The following is a 15,441-nucleotide window of genomic DNA, read 5'->3' as shown; positions in this document are numbered from 1 at the left end:
CGTTTTCACTAGTTTTGTTTGGACAGAGGTTTCTGCCCGACAGTGACGATATTTTAGTGATTATGTTGCGAGGAGAACGTTGAGATAACAGCCATTCTAGAACTGACTGAAAAATAACTTTGTACTTCAAGTTTAAAATGATACTAAATATTCTTTCAAGTGTCCAAATAAATTCCAAATATTACCAAATTATCTCGCGGCACTCCTGGACTGCCGTCGCGGCACCCCAGGGTGCCCCGTCACCCACTTTGAAAACCCCTGCTCTACACACCATTTCGCTGAAAATAGCTGATCTACTCAGGCTCACGTCACATATTGTAAGCTTGTATTCTTGCCGTAAGCTCTAGCTGACATGCCCAGAATAGGGACACTAGAGGTCACGTGGTTAATTAACATCATCAAGCACTTTTTTTTCTCATCCTGAGACGTTTGAAAACAAACTCCTGATGAATGACAAGGTCAGAGTGGAGGCAGTGATATGATAGATACACTGCAGACTGAATAACGCCCCTTTGCACAGACGGCCCATTTACATGTTGCATTAAAATGTGATCTGTATCTGGATAATGAACGATCCAATCTCACCATTAATTGCGTTCACACCTGGCTAACTTTGAGATGTGATCACGGCGCGGGGAAGACCACCTACAGATGCGGCGTGGTGTAGCAGATCAGAAAACCTTCTGATTTCAATGCACGTTGGTGGAAGTACTCAGATTAGTTACTTAAAGGAGCTATAGTCAACTTTTTCTTGAAAAACGGATGCTAAAATAAAAATAATGTTTTGAAAATATTTTATAAAAAAATAAGCTTCATATATGTGTTTCTATTCAAAAATGACTACAAAAAGCGTAAAATAATGATACAATAATCATTTTGGCCATTGTCAGACCGACACTTTGTTTACATTCTAGTCTATAGACTAGGATGTAAACAAAGTGTCGGCCCTACAATGAAAAGGTTGACTATAGCTCCTTTAAGTAAAAGTATTGAGCTTGTATAAGAATCAAACTAAGGTAAAAGCATTAAAGTAGGCCTACTCATAAATGTTTTTGAAGAAAAGAGCATTGTGACACTTGTAGATATTGCTATTTTCGAATAGGTAATAGCATAGTATAAGATAGTGGTTTTGTATGTATTAAAGGGGTTATGACATCCAAAATCAAAATTTTTAAAGATGGGGTGTCATGATTTTTCCCCCCCACTAAAACATGATTATCAGGGATTATACTAGGAGGAAGATTTCTTCCAAAAAAAAGTGTACAGAAAGTGTTATTAGGTTTTTATGTGGCCACAGCCACCAGTTCATTAACCCATTCAGGCCGGGTACACATTTTAGTGTATGGGAGGGGCTTACAGTACATGTACAGTATGTAGCAACATATTTGTTTTTGTAGGCTAATTTCTGATTTAGGCCTAACTATAGGTTATGGGTTAAGTATGTCTGGTTGTCAGGTGGGTGGTGACCCAGCTGAAGTTAGCCACACCCACAGGCCACAGTTTTGGATGTATGGTAAAAGGGGAGGGGATGAGTTTATGATGTCATTAACTCAGTGTTTTTCAGTTGGGCCTTTTGACTCCGAGGCTTTCAGCTTTCAGGAAGTAACAAAAAGTACACAGGGATGGCACATTTGCACATTATAATGTTAACTCCATAGACATGTACAAAACAGAAAAAGTGCAAAACTATGGCTCCACCTCTTTAAAGTATTGAAAACCGCACATACTCTAGTATAGTAAAAGTACCTCAAACTACAGTACTTACTAGTAAGACGCCTCAGGGCGACGAGCGAGGTCGCGCCACAGTGATGTCGACATCAGGGATGTGGACATCAGGGATGGGCATAAAAGGGATTTGTTCCCCTGGCATCACAGGGATCTCCATATCTCCATATATGGGCATAAAAGGGATTTGTTCTCCCTGGCATCACAGGGATCTCTCTATCAGGGCATCATTAATATTGATGACATCAGGGAACTCCATATATGGGCATGAAAGGAATTCTGTTAGTGTGACATCACAGTGAAGCCAGAGCGTGATGTCAGAGCGGCAAACCCATTCTGTTAAGAGTGGTTTCCCTGACATCACAGTGACATCAGAGCATGATGTCAGAGCGGCAAACACGTCTACACGGACGGACAAACACGGACAAGCTGTGACGGTTCTCATAGTAAACTGCGGTTGCAATTATCGCGTAAATGGAGTCTGAGTGCGGTCGGGTGCACAGCAAAACTCTGAAAGTGCACACAGGGGCGCCACAAGGGGGGGAAAGTGGGACTGAGTTACTAGGGCCCAAGGTGGAGGGGCCCTAGTAACTTTAGCTATTGAAAAATAGCAGATATACAAGCTCACAGCGCGGCACCGAGTGCCGCGTTGCGAGCTTGTAGATCTGCTATTTTTGAAAAGTTGTGAAAATGTGTGCAAATCTTTGAATATATGCATTTTTTAAGCAAAATTTGAGTTATAAATGTTCGCTTAAAAATGCATATATTCAAAGATTTGCACACATTTTCACGACTTTTCAAAAATAGCAGATGGAACCCTGGAACTAAATATTTTGAGATGGGGGTCCGTGGCCAAATATATATCCTCTTGGGGGTCCTTGAGCACCACTGACATGGAAACATAGGTTTCTTGCACACATTTTCGAACTTTTCAAAATAGTAGATCTACAAGCTCGCAGCGCGGCACTCGGTGCCGCGCTGTGAGCTTGTATATCTGCTATTTTTCAATAGTTAACATTCATGGGGGGCCCACGGTGAATCCTTGTACCCAGGGCCTCAGAATGTGGTGTGACGCCCCTGAGTGCACAGCAAAGACTCACCTTCAGACGGCAGACTAAACGAACAGAACGGTCTGTGTGTCCCCCAGCTGGCTGTTTTGTGGTTGGCGGTGGCAGTGAAAGGGCCCTTCCCCTCTCGGACCTTTCATTTGTCAGTGTCCTCAGGTTAACTGGATGAATTGCCGTCTCCTAATTACATCTGTGTAGAGCGGTGTAGCCGCTGCCCAGCAGCGTGTTCCACTCATCCATCTGTCTGCCTGCAGACGTGCCATTACCGTCCTCCTCCACAAACATCCACCCTCCCCCACCACCACCACCTGTTTGGACAAGGACCCCGACACTTTCCTTGAACACGCTATAGTGGTGTCAAATCGATTCGGCAATGCGTTGCAAATTCGGCCCGTGCTCGAGTCTGCATCAATGCAGCAACGTGACATAATCGATAATCGAATCGTTCGTTTATTTCGAAAAAACCCACCCCACTTGCCTCGTTGGCCTGCCTAGATCAGTGGTTCTCAACCTGTGGGTCGGGACCCCCAGAGGGGTCCCCAGATGATTAACTTAATGTGCAACATTGTTTTCTCTCTCAACAGTAAAGAAACCAACATAGTTCAAGTGTATAGAGGGTATCTGACTTTTTAATACCACTATATTGGCAAATTAAACATTGGCCAAAATGTCAAATATTAGAGGCAGAAATTGTGAAAATAGACGATCTACATGCTCATACGTTGTGAGCATGTAGATCTGCTATTTTCACAATAGAACCGTGTTATACAAAATGTTATGCCTCAACTAGTGCTTGTCAGGGTAGGGGGGTCCCCAGTTAAATTATCATTATTTCGGGTTAGTCGCGGCCTGAAAAGGTTGAGAACCACTGCTGTTGATCGCACTGGGCCTCCCGAACTTCCGTTTCTGTGACACACGCGGAAGCGCGCCCTCCTCCCGCCCGCGATACAGGCTGCTAAAATGAAGTGCAGCGGCGAACGAGGTATCTAGATTTGTATATCTACTAGAAGTTGCAAAAGTCTAGAGTTCAGTTTTTGAAAAAAAAAAGTTTTTTGAAAAAAAATGTTTTTGGGAAAAAAAAAGTTTTTTGAAAAAAAAAAAGTTTTTTGAAAAAGAAAAAAAGTTTTGTGAAAGGTATTGGTGATGCGATGACGTGGTGTATACGGACGCTCAGCTCCCCGGGCCCTTCCCCGTCTTTCTTTCTCTCTCTCTCTCTCTCTCTCTCTCTCTCTCTCTCTCTCTCTCTCTCTCTCCCTCCTCCGCTCAGCTCCCCTCCCCCCTCCCCCCTCCTCTGTAACTTGATACTCTGGTGACCAGTTTATGAGCACTGTCAAGATACTCCTTCAGGACTGGCTGCTCTGCGTGAGGCGAAAGGCGAAACTTTGTTAAATTGAAATAAATGCGGTTCAAAGAGTGGCATGTTTAAAATGTGGACAGTGCAAAATTGTCACGCTTGTTTGACGTGGTGGCTATGTTTGTGAGAGGTGTTGTGAGAGAATGGAGCTAAACATTCTGTTTGAGAATTGCCACCACTTTGTGTTTGCTGAATTGTATGTATTAGATGGTAACACACGGCAATAGCATCCATGCCCCTGCAGAGGACTTTCACACACGCAGAGCAACATCTACATGCAGCTGACCTCGAACTGCTCTTCATCTATTTCATTAGACTCCCCGTCTCTATAGGTTAGACTGGCTCTGACATTTATCTGGCTTGCCAGCAATAATCAGGGTTAAAAGGAACAAACACATGGCTGTTGGTTTTCTTTAACCTTTACAGAGGTTCCGTGAAGGTTAATCTGCGGAGATGTTGTTTAATGAGCCTATAAGTAAAGAGTCAACAGGTGCGCGAGGGTATTTTTGTGTGCATAAACTTGCATAACGAAGTGGAGGGCTCGACTGAAACGTTGGGAAAAGACCAGCTCAGCTAAAATCACCTCTGCAATCATAAAGAGCTGGAGGGATATATTGTTTGGAAGTTGGGGCGGGGTAAAACAAATGTCGCGGTTCACTCGTTTTCTTTTAAAAAAGCCTTTGAAGTCACAATTCGTCGTTGTCGGGTGGAAACCTTGTATGTCCAAAACTGTTCGTTTTGTATTTATCATCTAAAAAATATACTAAACTAGTGAAAACAGCTGATCTACAAGCACACAACACCTCGCGGTGCGAGGCGTTGTGTAATTGTAGATCGGCTGTTTTCACTACTTTCGTGCAACAGCCTTGCATGACAAAGCAGGGCTTTATTTTACGAAAAAGCTCGCAAATTTGAAACTTGGAGATACAAGGTTTCTGCCCGACGACGACGAATTGTAATCTGGGTTAATCCCAAGAGGCTTTTCTTCTTTCTCTCTACTGTGTACCTCTCATTATATCTCCCTTTCTCTCTCTCTCTTTCCTGCACACACATATACACACACTCTCTCTGTCTCTCTCTCCCCTCTCTCTCTCTCTCTCCGTCCATGCCACAGGTACTGTCCCCCTTGTCGGACTCCATCCTGGCAGAGAAGACCGTCACAGTGGTGGATGACAAAGTGACCATCACAGAGTTGGGGGTCCAGCTGGTCACTGGCCTCTCCCTGTCCCTGCAGCTCAGCCCAGGCAGCAACAGGGCCATCCTGGCTACCACCACCACACAGGAAGTGCTGCAGAGCCCCAAACAGGTCCGGATGCTATGCTGCATAATAAGAGAAAAAGAAAAGCTTATTTTTGAAGATGTAGGAAACGGAAAAAAGGGGATATCCGTGACCCACAAATGGGTCCCGACCCAGTGTTTGGGAACCAGTGCTCTAGTCTAATCCACTTAAACCCTATATGTGCCACTGGTTCTCAACATCAGGTCCGGGGACCACCGGCGGTCCAAATGAACCCTTACAGGGTTTGTAAAGGGCAAGACATGCTCCTTCTGACATCAGAAAAAAAAAACACCAGTTTCGGACAGGCTCTCTGAAATCTGGGGGTTCAGAATGACCTCTGCAAGCTTGTAGATTTGCTATTTTTGAAAAGTCGTGAAAATGTGTGCAAATCTTTCAATATATGTATTTTTTAAGCAAACATTAGTAAATCAAATTTTACTTCTGGGGGGTCCCTGGAACTAAATATTTTGAGATGGGGTCCGTGGCCGAATATATATCATTTTGGGGGTCCTTCACATGAAAAAGTTTGAGCTCCACTGACATAGAAACATAGGTTTTTCAAAAAACCTTAGAAGGATTTGAAATATTCAAAGATTTTCAAGAATTTTCAAAAATAGCAGATCTACAAGCTCTCAGCGCGGCACTCGCGCTTGTGAGCTTGTATATCTGCTATTTGTCTATAGTTAAAGCACAAAATAGTGCGTTCCGTTCCCAGTCTAAATGGGTTAAACCCCCTCCCCCTATGAAGAACATTCATGGGGGGCCTACAGTGAATCCTTGTACCCAGGGCCCAGAATTTGGTGTGACACCCCTGGAGGGAACACATATGATGTCTGAAAGCAGGGACTGTTCCTTGTCATTTAGGTCGGCCACCTCTCGAGAGCGTCCGACATATTTCCACAACACGTGAAAACCCGTTTCCGGACACTTACCTGGAATACCAATCTACACTGTAAAAGAGTTTATTTAACCACTGAGAGTGGAACCAAATACTGTACACCTGTCCCATGATACAGACCTGTAAGGGTCCATTTGGACCTCTGGTGGTCCCCGAACCACATGTTGAGAAACAGTGCTGTATACACAGTACTTTGAACTAAGACGAATAGAGAAAAATGCAACACTCTGTGAGCTTATAGATCTGCTATCTTCTTTTCTGGTATTTTTGCCTTTTTAAAAAATAGTTTTTTGAAGAAAAAAAAGAAAAGAAATTTGAATATTTTAGGCTATACAGTACATGGCCAAAATAGGAACGCCATTACAGTATCGCTGATGGGGAAAACAGCAAATTAGTGTGAATGACAGCTTCCCTTGTGTTATGCAAGCTGTCTGGATGAAGTCCAGAATCCATCCAACAACACTGGGCATAGTAAAGCCAATACTAAGAATTATTTGCAAATGCTGTTTGGCCTGCGAAGACATGGAGCACAATGCTAGATTTCTTTGCCTGCCTCCAACTATTCATTTATTTGCATTTAGTTTGACGGCTCTTTGAAATAAGAGAGTAATTTACATACTGTACTGGAGCTGCTGACGCCTAAATTGTGCACTTCACAAGAGTTGATTACTGTGTTTTTCCAAAACAAAAGACCTAATTTCAGCTGTGCGTGTGCAGTACATGTGCTTATACATACACATGCACACACACAAGCACGCCCTCACACACACACACACACACGTGTTGTTTGTCCCACTGCATTCCTAACCCTCTTAACTCTGAACCTTGAAAGCTAGAAATGTGACTGAATGTGTTTTTCCTTGGGCATCAAATAGAAACCGCGGCTGTACTTAATCTCCGGGCATGCAAAAGTTCTGTACCCAAACATGACTTACAGCGGGGCCAAACTGGTCCTATCATTGCTTTCATCTCTCGTTCTGCCCTCCCTCCCTCTCTCCCTCCCTCATCGTGGCCATTTGATCGCCCACCCCCCCCAGGGTGAGGAAGGACAGTATAAGAGTAGTTTATCTTCCCCATCATAGACAAAATGTCCATGCAGAGATAAGCAGGCAGCGCACTACGTCTTCTTGTGTCAGTAATTAGGGAGAACTGGCAGAGCGCTGTGGGGATCTTCCCCCTTGCGTCCCCGGGGATTTGTCCTCTGGCAATATTAAAAGGCAAACTGTGAAACTGCGGCGTGAGAAAAGGTCTTAAGATGCTCGTGTACGGCAAATCCACCATTCGCGTGAATTCTTCTTTAATGTTACGGTCTGATCTTTCCCCCCCCTATCTTTTAATCTGCTCCCCCTCTTTCTCTCTTTTATCCCGCAGCGCAGTATAGCACCGAGGTGGTGAAATGGCAAGGGCTCAGTAGGCTAGATTTCAACTATAGTCTGCTTAAGAGAGACCATTATGTAAAACGGAAACATTATACAGTGTAACATAGGGCATTAACGACTTGTGATTTTTGCAAGTCAACTCGACTCAGTAAAAAGTTGAGTTGAAGTCGACTTTATCGTTTGATGACGTCATCACATGACACACGACCCCCCAATTATTTTGGGGGTTCCCAGATGATTAACTTAATGTGAAACACTAGAATGTGCGCTAAATCTTTGAATATATGTATTTTTTTTTTTTTTTTCATTTATGTTTTATTGTATTTTTCATATAAATCACAAAAACAAAGCAAACATAATCATAAAATAAAAAAATAAAACACTTATAGAAATACACACACATATCCAAGGGGGAGGTATCTGCCACTCTACACATTAGTTACTCTCTATACATATAGCACATTCATTTCAAAATGCACGGTCCGCTATGGGGCGAACTCAAACCACATCTCTTAACAGGAGGTCAAAATATACATACTGTAGAATAAATGTCATATAAAAGAAAAAATTAAATCAGGCCTTATATTAGCGACATGAGCAAGCCATTTAGACCAGTTGTCGATGAAAATCTCCCCTTGACCCCTAAAGTTAAATGTGATTCTCTCCATAATATATATATTATAGATTAAATCAATCCATTCATCTATAGTTGGTATAACATTAGTGAGCCATTTTTTTGTTATGGCCTTTTTAGATGCTACTAATAGTACCCTTAGCAAATATTGATCCTGCTTTGAACAGTGAAGTTCTTCTATATCAGCTAGGTACAAGGTTTTGAAATCAAATTCAATTGTAACTCTGAAAACTGCTTCCAGGACACTGTGAACACTTCTCCAAAATGGAACCACAGAAGGGCAACCCCAGAAAATATGAAAATGGTTCGCCAACGTCTCTCCACATGATCTCCAGCAGTCAGTCTGAATAGAGTATTTGCTTTTCTGTGCTGGAATATATGTATTTTTTAAGCGAACATTTGTACTCAAATTTTACTTCTGGGGGGGTCCCTGGAACTAAATATTTTGAGATGGGGGTCCGTGGCCAAATATATATCATTTTGGGGGTCCTTCACATGAAAAGGTTTGAGCACCACTGACATAGAAACAAAGGTTTTTCAAAAAACCTTAGAAGGATTTGAAATATTCAAAGACTTGCTCAAATGTTCACGATTTTTCAAAAAAAATAAAAAAAAGCACATCTACAAGCTCTGCATATGTATTGCTTGTAGATCTGCTATTTTTCAACAGTTAAAGCACAAAATAGTTTGTTCCCAGTCTAAATGGCTAAGGGTCATTCATGGGGGGCCCACAGTGAATCGTTGTACCCAGGGCCCAGAATTGTGTGACACCCCTGGAGGGTGTCTGAAAGCAGGGACTGTTCCTTGTCACTTAGGTCGGCCAACTGAAGCAAAAGAGTTATGTTTAATAATAAGCACCAATTACTTAAACGTGACTATCTCTTTATAATCACTTCAATACATGGAGTGTAGGCTATATGTGTACTGTAGACTGTATGCATGGGACTGGAGTTTATCCAGACAAAATAGTAACATTCCCACTGTGTCAGTTGGGGGGGTGAGAGAGAGAGAGAGAACTAGAGTGACTTACACCTTTCAACAAAGAAAACACTCAAATACATGATACTGCAATAGCGATTTGCATATAAAATAGGACATTAATGATAATTAGCGTGATTGAGGCGAAACAGTTAGGCTAAGTAGAAAGTGTGATCCAAGTGTGAGCTAAACACGGCATACAGATACAGTAGGCTACACGCGCGCGCACGATGTTTGAGTGCTTTGTACTTTCCTACTTCTTGGTGTTTGATGCACGCCAGCACGGCCGTCATTATAGTGTCTGTAGGGTCTGTGTTGTTCCATGCATTTGGAGGAACGCGCACGTGAAGTGTCTTTTTCGCGGAGAAGGTAAAAGATGTCTTGGTGTTGTTGTTATCTGCCATAACCTGCTCACACACACACAATTCCAAATGCGCTCTCGTGTGTGCACGCTCCTCTGTGTGCGCCTGCTTCTCTCTCTCTCTCTCTCTCTCTCTCTCTCTCTCTCTCTCTCTCTCTCTCTCTCTCTCTCTCTCTCTCTGAGGAGGGGCTAGCCTGTAACTTTCCGTCTGTGCTGTGGAAGTGTAGCGTAGCTCACCATGACAACGGGATCCTAGCGATATTCTATAGGCTGGCACCATGGCGACGGCTAGCGAATGAGCGGACGGCATAGAGTTATGGGCGGTATTCCGTACGTTCTCCCGACACCCGTACGCTCTACCGTTGAGTTGAAGTGGATGTGAACTGGGCGTGAATGGGCTTGGAAGTGGGCGTGGCTTCTTAGGGGAATGTAATAGTAGATTGTTTTCTCACTCAACTGTAAACAAACCAACATCAAGTTTAAGTGTATCTTCACATTTCTAAAGTGCCAATTTAAGGACTTTCTAATACCTCTAAAATGGCAAATTAAACATTGTCCAAATTGTCAAATATAAAGAGGCAGAAATTGTGAAAATAGCCGATCTACATGCTCACAACGCCTCGCGTTGCGAGGCGTTGTAAGCATGTAGATTGTCGACTTGTGTAATGAAGTCGACTGAGTCGACTTGTAGACTTTTACGTTAATGCCCTATTTTAACATATACCGTCTACAATATGTGTGTGTCTATTACTATTAAAATGCCATTCTTGTTCAAAATAGCACTATCCCAGTTGGAACAGCATTCACTTCATATTTCTCTTCCTGTGTATAAACAGAACAAATCTATCAGGTCTCTATCAGACTGAACATGTTGCGTGTCCTTATCTCAACCTGATCGATGCTGAGATACCAAAATCTGTCTGCTGTGTGTACAATGTTTTCACTCCGTCTATTGAAAACAAATTGTTCTTTCCTAGATCTAGATCTATTGATCTATTTTTTGCAGGACTATTCCTTTGCTATGATCTTATTCTAAATCAGGTTATACTTTTACTCAAGTCAATTTAGTTTACCCTGTCTTTCTTTTCCACTCCCCTTCCTTTTGTGTGGATGCGTTTGCATCGACACTGCTGTATGTTAGGGCATTCATGAATAGTGATATTTAGTATTCGAATTATTCGACCTCAAAGTATTTGAATAGTCGAATATTCGACAGGACTGGCCAAACTGGCCAAACTGTCAAATATTAAGTAAGCAAGAGGCGAACATTGTGAAAATAGCCGATCTACATGCTCACAACGCCTCGCGTTGCGAGGCGTTGTGAGCATGTAGATCTACTATTTTCACAATATTTATCTGCGGAACCGAGTCACATTAAATGTAATACCCACAATTTCCCCAGTTCAAATATGTTTATTTTGGGGGTCACGGCCTAACAAGGTTTGAGAACCCCTGGTACTCATTCTTATGACTTCCTATCTAGCCAAGTTTTATAAACTATATATTTTTTAAAGAGAGAGAGAAATAAAAGGGGGAATATTCGACCTCGGTGAACAACGTTGAATATTTTGATATTCGAATATTCGAATATTTGGTGAATGCCCTACTGTATGTACTGTACAGTCTGAATATGACCTAACTTATGTGTGTGTGTGCGCGTGTGCGCGCACGCGTGCTCTCTCTGCCTGTGTTTGTGTGTGTGTATGCACAGGAGGCCCTGATCAGCGCCTGGCTTCAGTTCAGTGACGGCTCCATGGCGCCACTAGACCTGTACAACCCCGACTTCTTCATCCTGACAGCCACCTCCCTGGACGAGGAGGTTGTCACCGTGCAGCAGGACCCCTCCTGGAAGTGGCCCGTCATCGTGACAGAGGCGGAGGGCCAGGGCCTGCTGGTCAGGGTGGAGATGACCGTCTGCGAGGTCTGCCAGAAGTTCAAGCGCCGCAGCGTCCTGGCAGCGGGGAACTGCAATGTCAGAGTCAAGTTCGGCCAGAGCGACGGCTCCAGGGGAGCGGGCAGCGACTACGGCGCGGAGGGGGATGACATGGAGAACAGGGCCAGACTGTCCCCGTCTCAGGACAGGACAGGCATGGACTCTCATTACTACGGCAGCTCCATCTCCGACATGGAGGACGGGGTGCTGAGGAGGGCCACCACCACCAAGAGCGGCATCATGCGCCGGCCCAACGGCGGCAGGCTGTCCGACGACAGCGGCCAGAACATCCCCGTAGACTTCTCCGACTTCCCCGCGCAGGTGAGGAAAGGTCTTTAAGCCATGTTGGACGGGAAACCCCATTTTTATAACTATACCTTTCAAGGCGGAAACCCCTCTTGGGGTTCTTGCTGCTATGTGCAGTATATATCAGGGGTGGGCAACTTTGGTGATGGCGAGGGCCACTATATTTCCACCTTCACTCCAGAGGGCCACATTGCATATTGCTACATCCTACTTTGTCATTCTAGTATCTCATAAAAAAAGAAGCAAAAATAGCCGATCTACGAGCTCAAAACGCATCGCAGCGATGCGTTTTGAGCTCGTAGATCGGCTATTTTTGCTTCTTTAGAATTGGAATCCTGAATTATTTGTTGTTGTTTTTGAATTGGAATCCTGAAATGTAACATTTTTATCTAATTTCAAATGCATTTAGTTATATAGTCATGTTAACTTTATGGACCTAAATACAAATACATTGGACATAAAAAATACATTTTAATACTACTATACTAGTCATTAAGCTACTAATATAGACTGACGGAATTAAACCAGGTCATGTTTGGAATTGTAACAGCTGAAATCAATAATATATCAGTATTCCGGTATTAACCTGCGGGCCGCATTAAGTGAAGGTGGGGGCCGCATGTGGCCCCCGGGCCGCCAGTTGCCCATGTATGGTATATATGGATGTTGTCGGGTGGAAACCTTGTATGTCCAAAAACCTTCCTTTTTTGTTATTATTTTAAAAACAATTTAAAATAGTTTAAATACTGTTGTTTCCTGTTGAGATTGGCACATTTCTCTCCGTTTTTTTCATCTCACTCACGTCACTTTGTCTGCTGACCTCACTCAGCAACGGAATAAACAGAAAATAAACAAAAATTAAAAATAAAACAATTCACCATGATGTGCACTGCAATGTAGTTTCAAATACACTACATTGCAGACGCTTTTTGAGTGTGAAAAAATAAGAAGACACGTGTGACGTGTGATCTGGGCAGCTTGCCTCAGGAAAGGTGCCAAGCTCAATAGGGAACAGCGGTAGATCGGCTATTTTCACTACTTTTGTGAGACACTTTTGTATGATGAAGTAGGTCTCTAATTTACGGAAAAAAAACATACAAGGTTTAAGTTTCCCTTTTATGCTCATATATGGAGATCCCTGATGTCATCAATATTAAGCCCATATCTAACAGGACTTCATATGGGAATGCCCAATTGCCCATATATGGAGGAAGACAGCCCATATCTGTGCGGCTGGTTCTGACAGGGATCTCCATGTATGGGCATAAAAGGGATGAACTATATACAGTACATGGATCTCCATATATGGGTAACTGGTCCAGATGGCCAAGAATTGGCACGACCTCGCCCTCAAGCGTCTTACTAGTAATATAGACATATACTTCTCCGATTCCCCCGCGCAGGTCGACCTCCCCCGCGGCCGCAACAACGCGGACGACGACCTGGTCCAGGCGGCCCGGGGACTCACGGACCTGGAGATCGGCATGTACGCCCTGCTGGGCGTCTTCTGCCTGGCCATCCTGGTCTTCCTCATCAACTGCATCTCCTACACGCTCAAGTACCGCCACAAGGAGCTGTCCGTGGAGGGCCAGGAGAGCATGAACCACGCCCACGACTGGGTGTGGCTGGGCAACGAGGCGGAGCTGCTGGAGAGCCAGGTGCAGTGTTGTAAAGTAACTTTAAGTACAAGTACTTAAGTACTGTACTAACAGGGGAAGGCCACCCATTTTCAATATTGAACTCTGTGATTAATATACCTTAGAGGAGTTGTGTGTAAATAAATACAAAGTCCCCCCCCCCCCTTCTGTGTTTTTTATATATTAATGACAGTTCAATATTGAAAATGGGTTGTATTCCCCTTTAAGTACAGTTTTGAGGTATTTGTACTTTACTTGGATATTTCCAATACTTTTACTTCTACTCCACTATACATCTTGGATCCAAATATTGTGTACTTTTACTCTTACTTTTTTGAAAACTTTAGTTACTAGTTACTCTGCAGATATTAACAGTTTTACTGCCAGATTTATTATTTATTTATTGGGGCTGGTGCCAGCAAAAAGCAGCTTACCTTTGCGATGTTATAGAAAAAGATCTATTGATTATTTCCAAACATTGTTTTTTTCATTGGACCTATTATATGTGTACTTTAGCCAAGCTGGCGGCAGAGGGCAGCCTTATGCAAAGAATGGATGTGAAATGGCCCTCCCTTCTTTCCGTCGTTCAGAGCATAGAAATGCATAATCTAGATCAGGTCCACAGAGAACAGCCAGGAAGAGAATTGGACATCATTGATGTAAACTTACGTGTGGTGGAGATTTGAAAGCAGCATTACGGGAGATGTTTTTACTGTACACACCCGCGCGACCCCTCATCAGCTTACAGTCATCAAACAAGGTAAAAGAACGAGCGTTCATATTGGCTTTGAGCCGCGTTCAGAATTGGGACGAGCGTTAACGTTCGAAGCGGTAAAAGAGTTTAAAACCACTTTAGCCCTTATACCTACAAGCTCACAGAGCTTGTAAATGTTTTCTCAAGCCAATAAAGCTCCTTTGAATTGAATTGAGTACTTTGTCCCCACCACTGTCCAGGTGAGCCTGTCGCCGCAGCAGGAGGAGCAGACCTCCATGATGGAGTCCAGCAGCGGCCTGGAGGAGGGCAGCCACCTGCTCAACGGGGGCTCCTCGGCCCAGAAGAACGTGCAGGGTCAGGTGCACCGCGCCGCCGCCGCCGACGCGGGGGGCTGCACGGCGGCCAAGGACAGCAAAGGAGACTCGCCCACCACCAAGCGGAAGCGAGTCAAATTCACCACGTTCACCACCATCCCCCCGGACAATGGCTTCCCCACGGTCAGCACGCTGAGCGTGGTGAGCCACAGCCATGACATTAAGTGGGTGTGTCAAGACATGGAGCTGGGCGACTCCAAGGAGCTCCGCAATTACATGGAAAGGTTAAACGACAGTGCTTTAAAAGAGGTGGCCTAGTGTGTGGACTCACTGTAGCAAACTCACCTTTATGCCTTTGTTTACAGAAAAAAGGTGGGCCCCTGGACCGACAGATGCTGGACCCCATGGGTAGTTGGAAAAAGGAGCTAATTTGTTTTTCAGAAACAAACCAAACTGCCAAAGGGTCGTTGAACTCAAGACGGGGGGAAAATAAAATAAAGGTCCTTCGTGCCGGAGAGGACTAAATGGCTAAATGACTTGAAAGACATGTCCACGAACAAGGATGTCAGGTTGTATTTTTGACCGTTTGTTCTCATAACTACCTTTTTATCATGATTTCATTCATTGGGTTTTTAATTAATTATTGACTCAAGCAATGTTCCAAGGGCAGAGCAGTTACCTTTGAAGGATGTAATGTGACTAGGTAGATGCTGTATAAGGTGTGTACACATTTAACAGTTTAGGATGTTTTGTAACATTTTGGATATGACTTTGCAAAAGCCAGATTCCTCAGTCTTTGGAAGAGAAAGAAAGCCCTGCATGTGGTTGGAAGCAAAAGGCACAACTTGGTTCATCCTCATC

At 43.7% G+C, this 15,441-nt stretch overlaps 1 protein-coding gene across 1 annotated transcript in view; it reads left to right on the top strand.

Moving 5' to 3' along the window:
* LOC308295993 (transmembrane protein 132C) overlaps positions 1-14,898 on the top strand; it is a gene marked incomplete at both ends in the record, with an annotated part of 290,553 nt that extends 275,655 nt beyond the window's left edge. The window contains 4 exons of the mRNA XM_080739101.1: positions 5,261-5,452; positions 11,387-11,929; positions 13,318-13,572; positions 14,506-14,898. Coding sequence (XP_080595227.1) covers positions 5,261-5,452; positions 11,387-11,929; positions 13,318-13,572; positions 14,506-14,898 — 1,383 coding nt within the window. The remainder of the gene's footprint in view (positions 1-5,260; positions 5,453-11,386; positions 11,930-13,317; positions 13,573-14,505) is intronic.
* Between the last annotated feature and the right edge of the window lie 543 nt (positions 14,899-15,441).

Source organism: Nannobrachium achirus, assembly GCF_963921795.1.
Source record: "Nannobrachium achirus genome assembly, chromosome: 12".
Taxonomy (NCBI): Eukaryota; Metazoa; Chordata; class Actinopteri; order Myctophiformes; family Myctophidae; genus Nannobrachium; species Nannobrachium achirus.
Note: the sequence above shows the minus strand (reverse complement) of the source record. Positions and strands in the feature narration are given on the sequence as shown.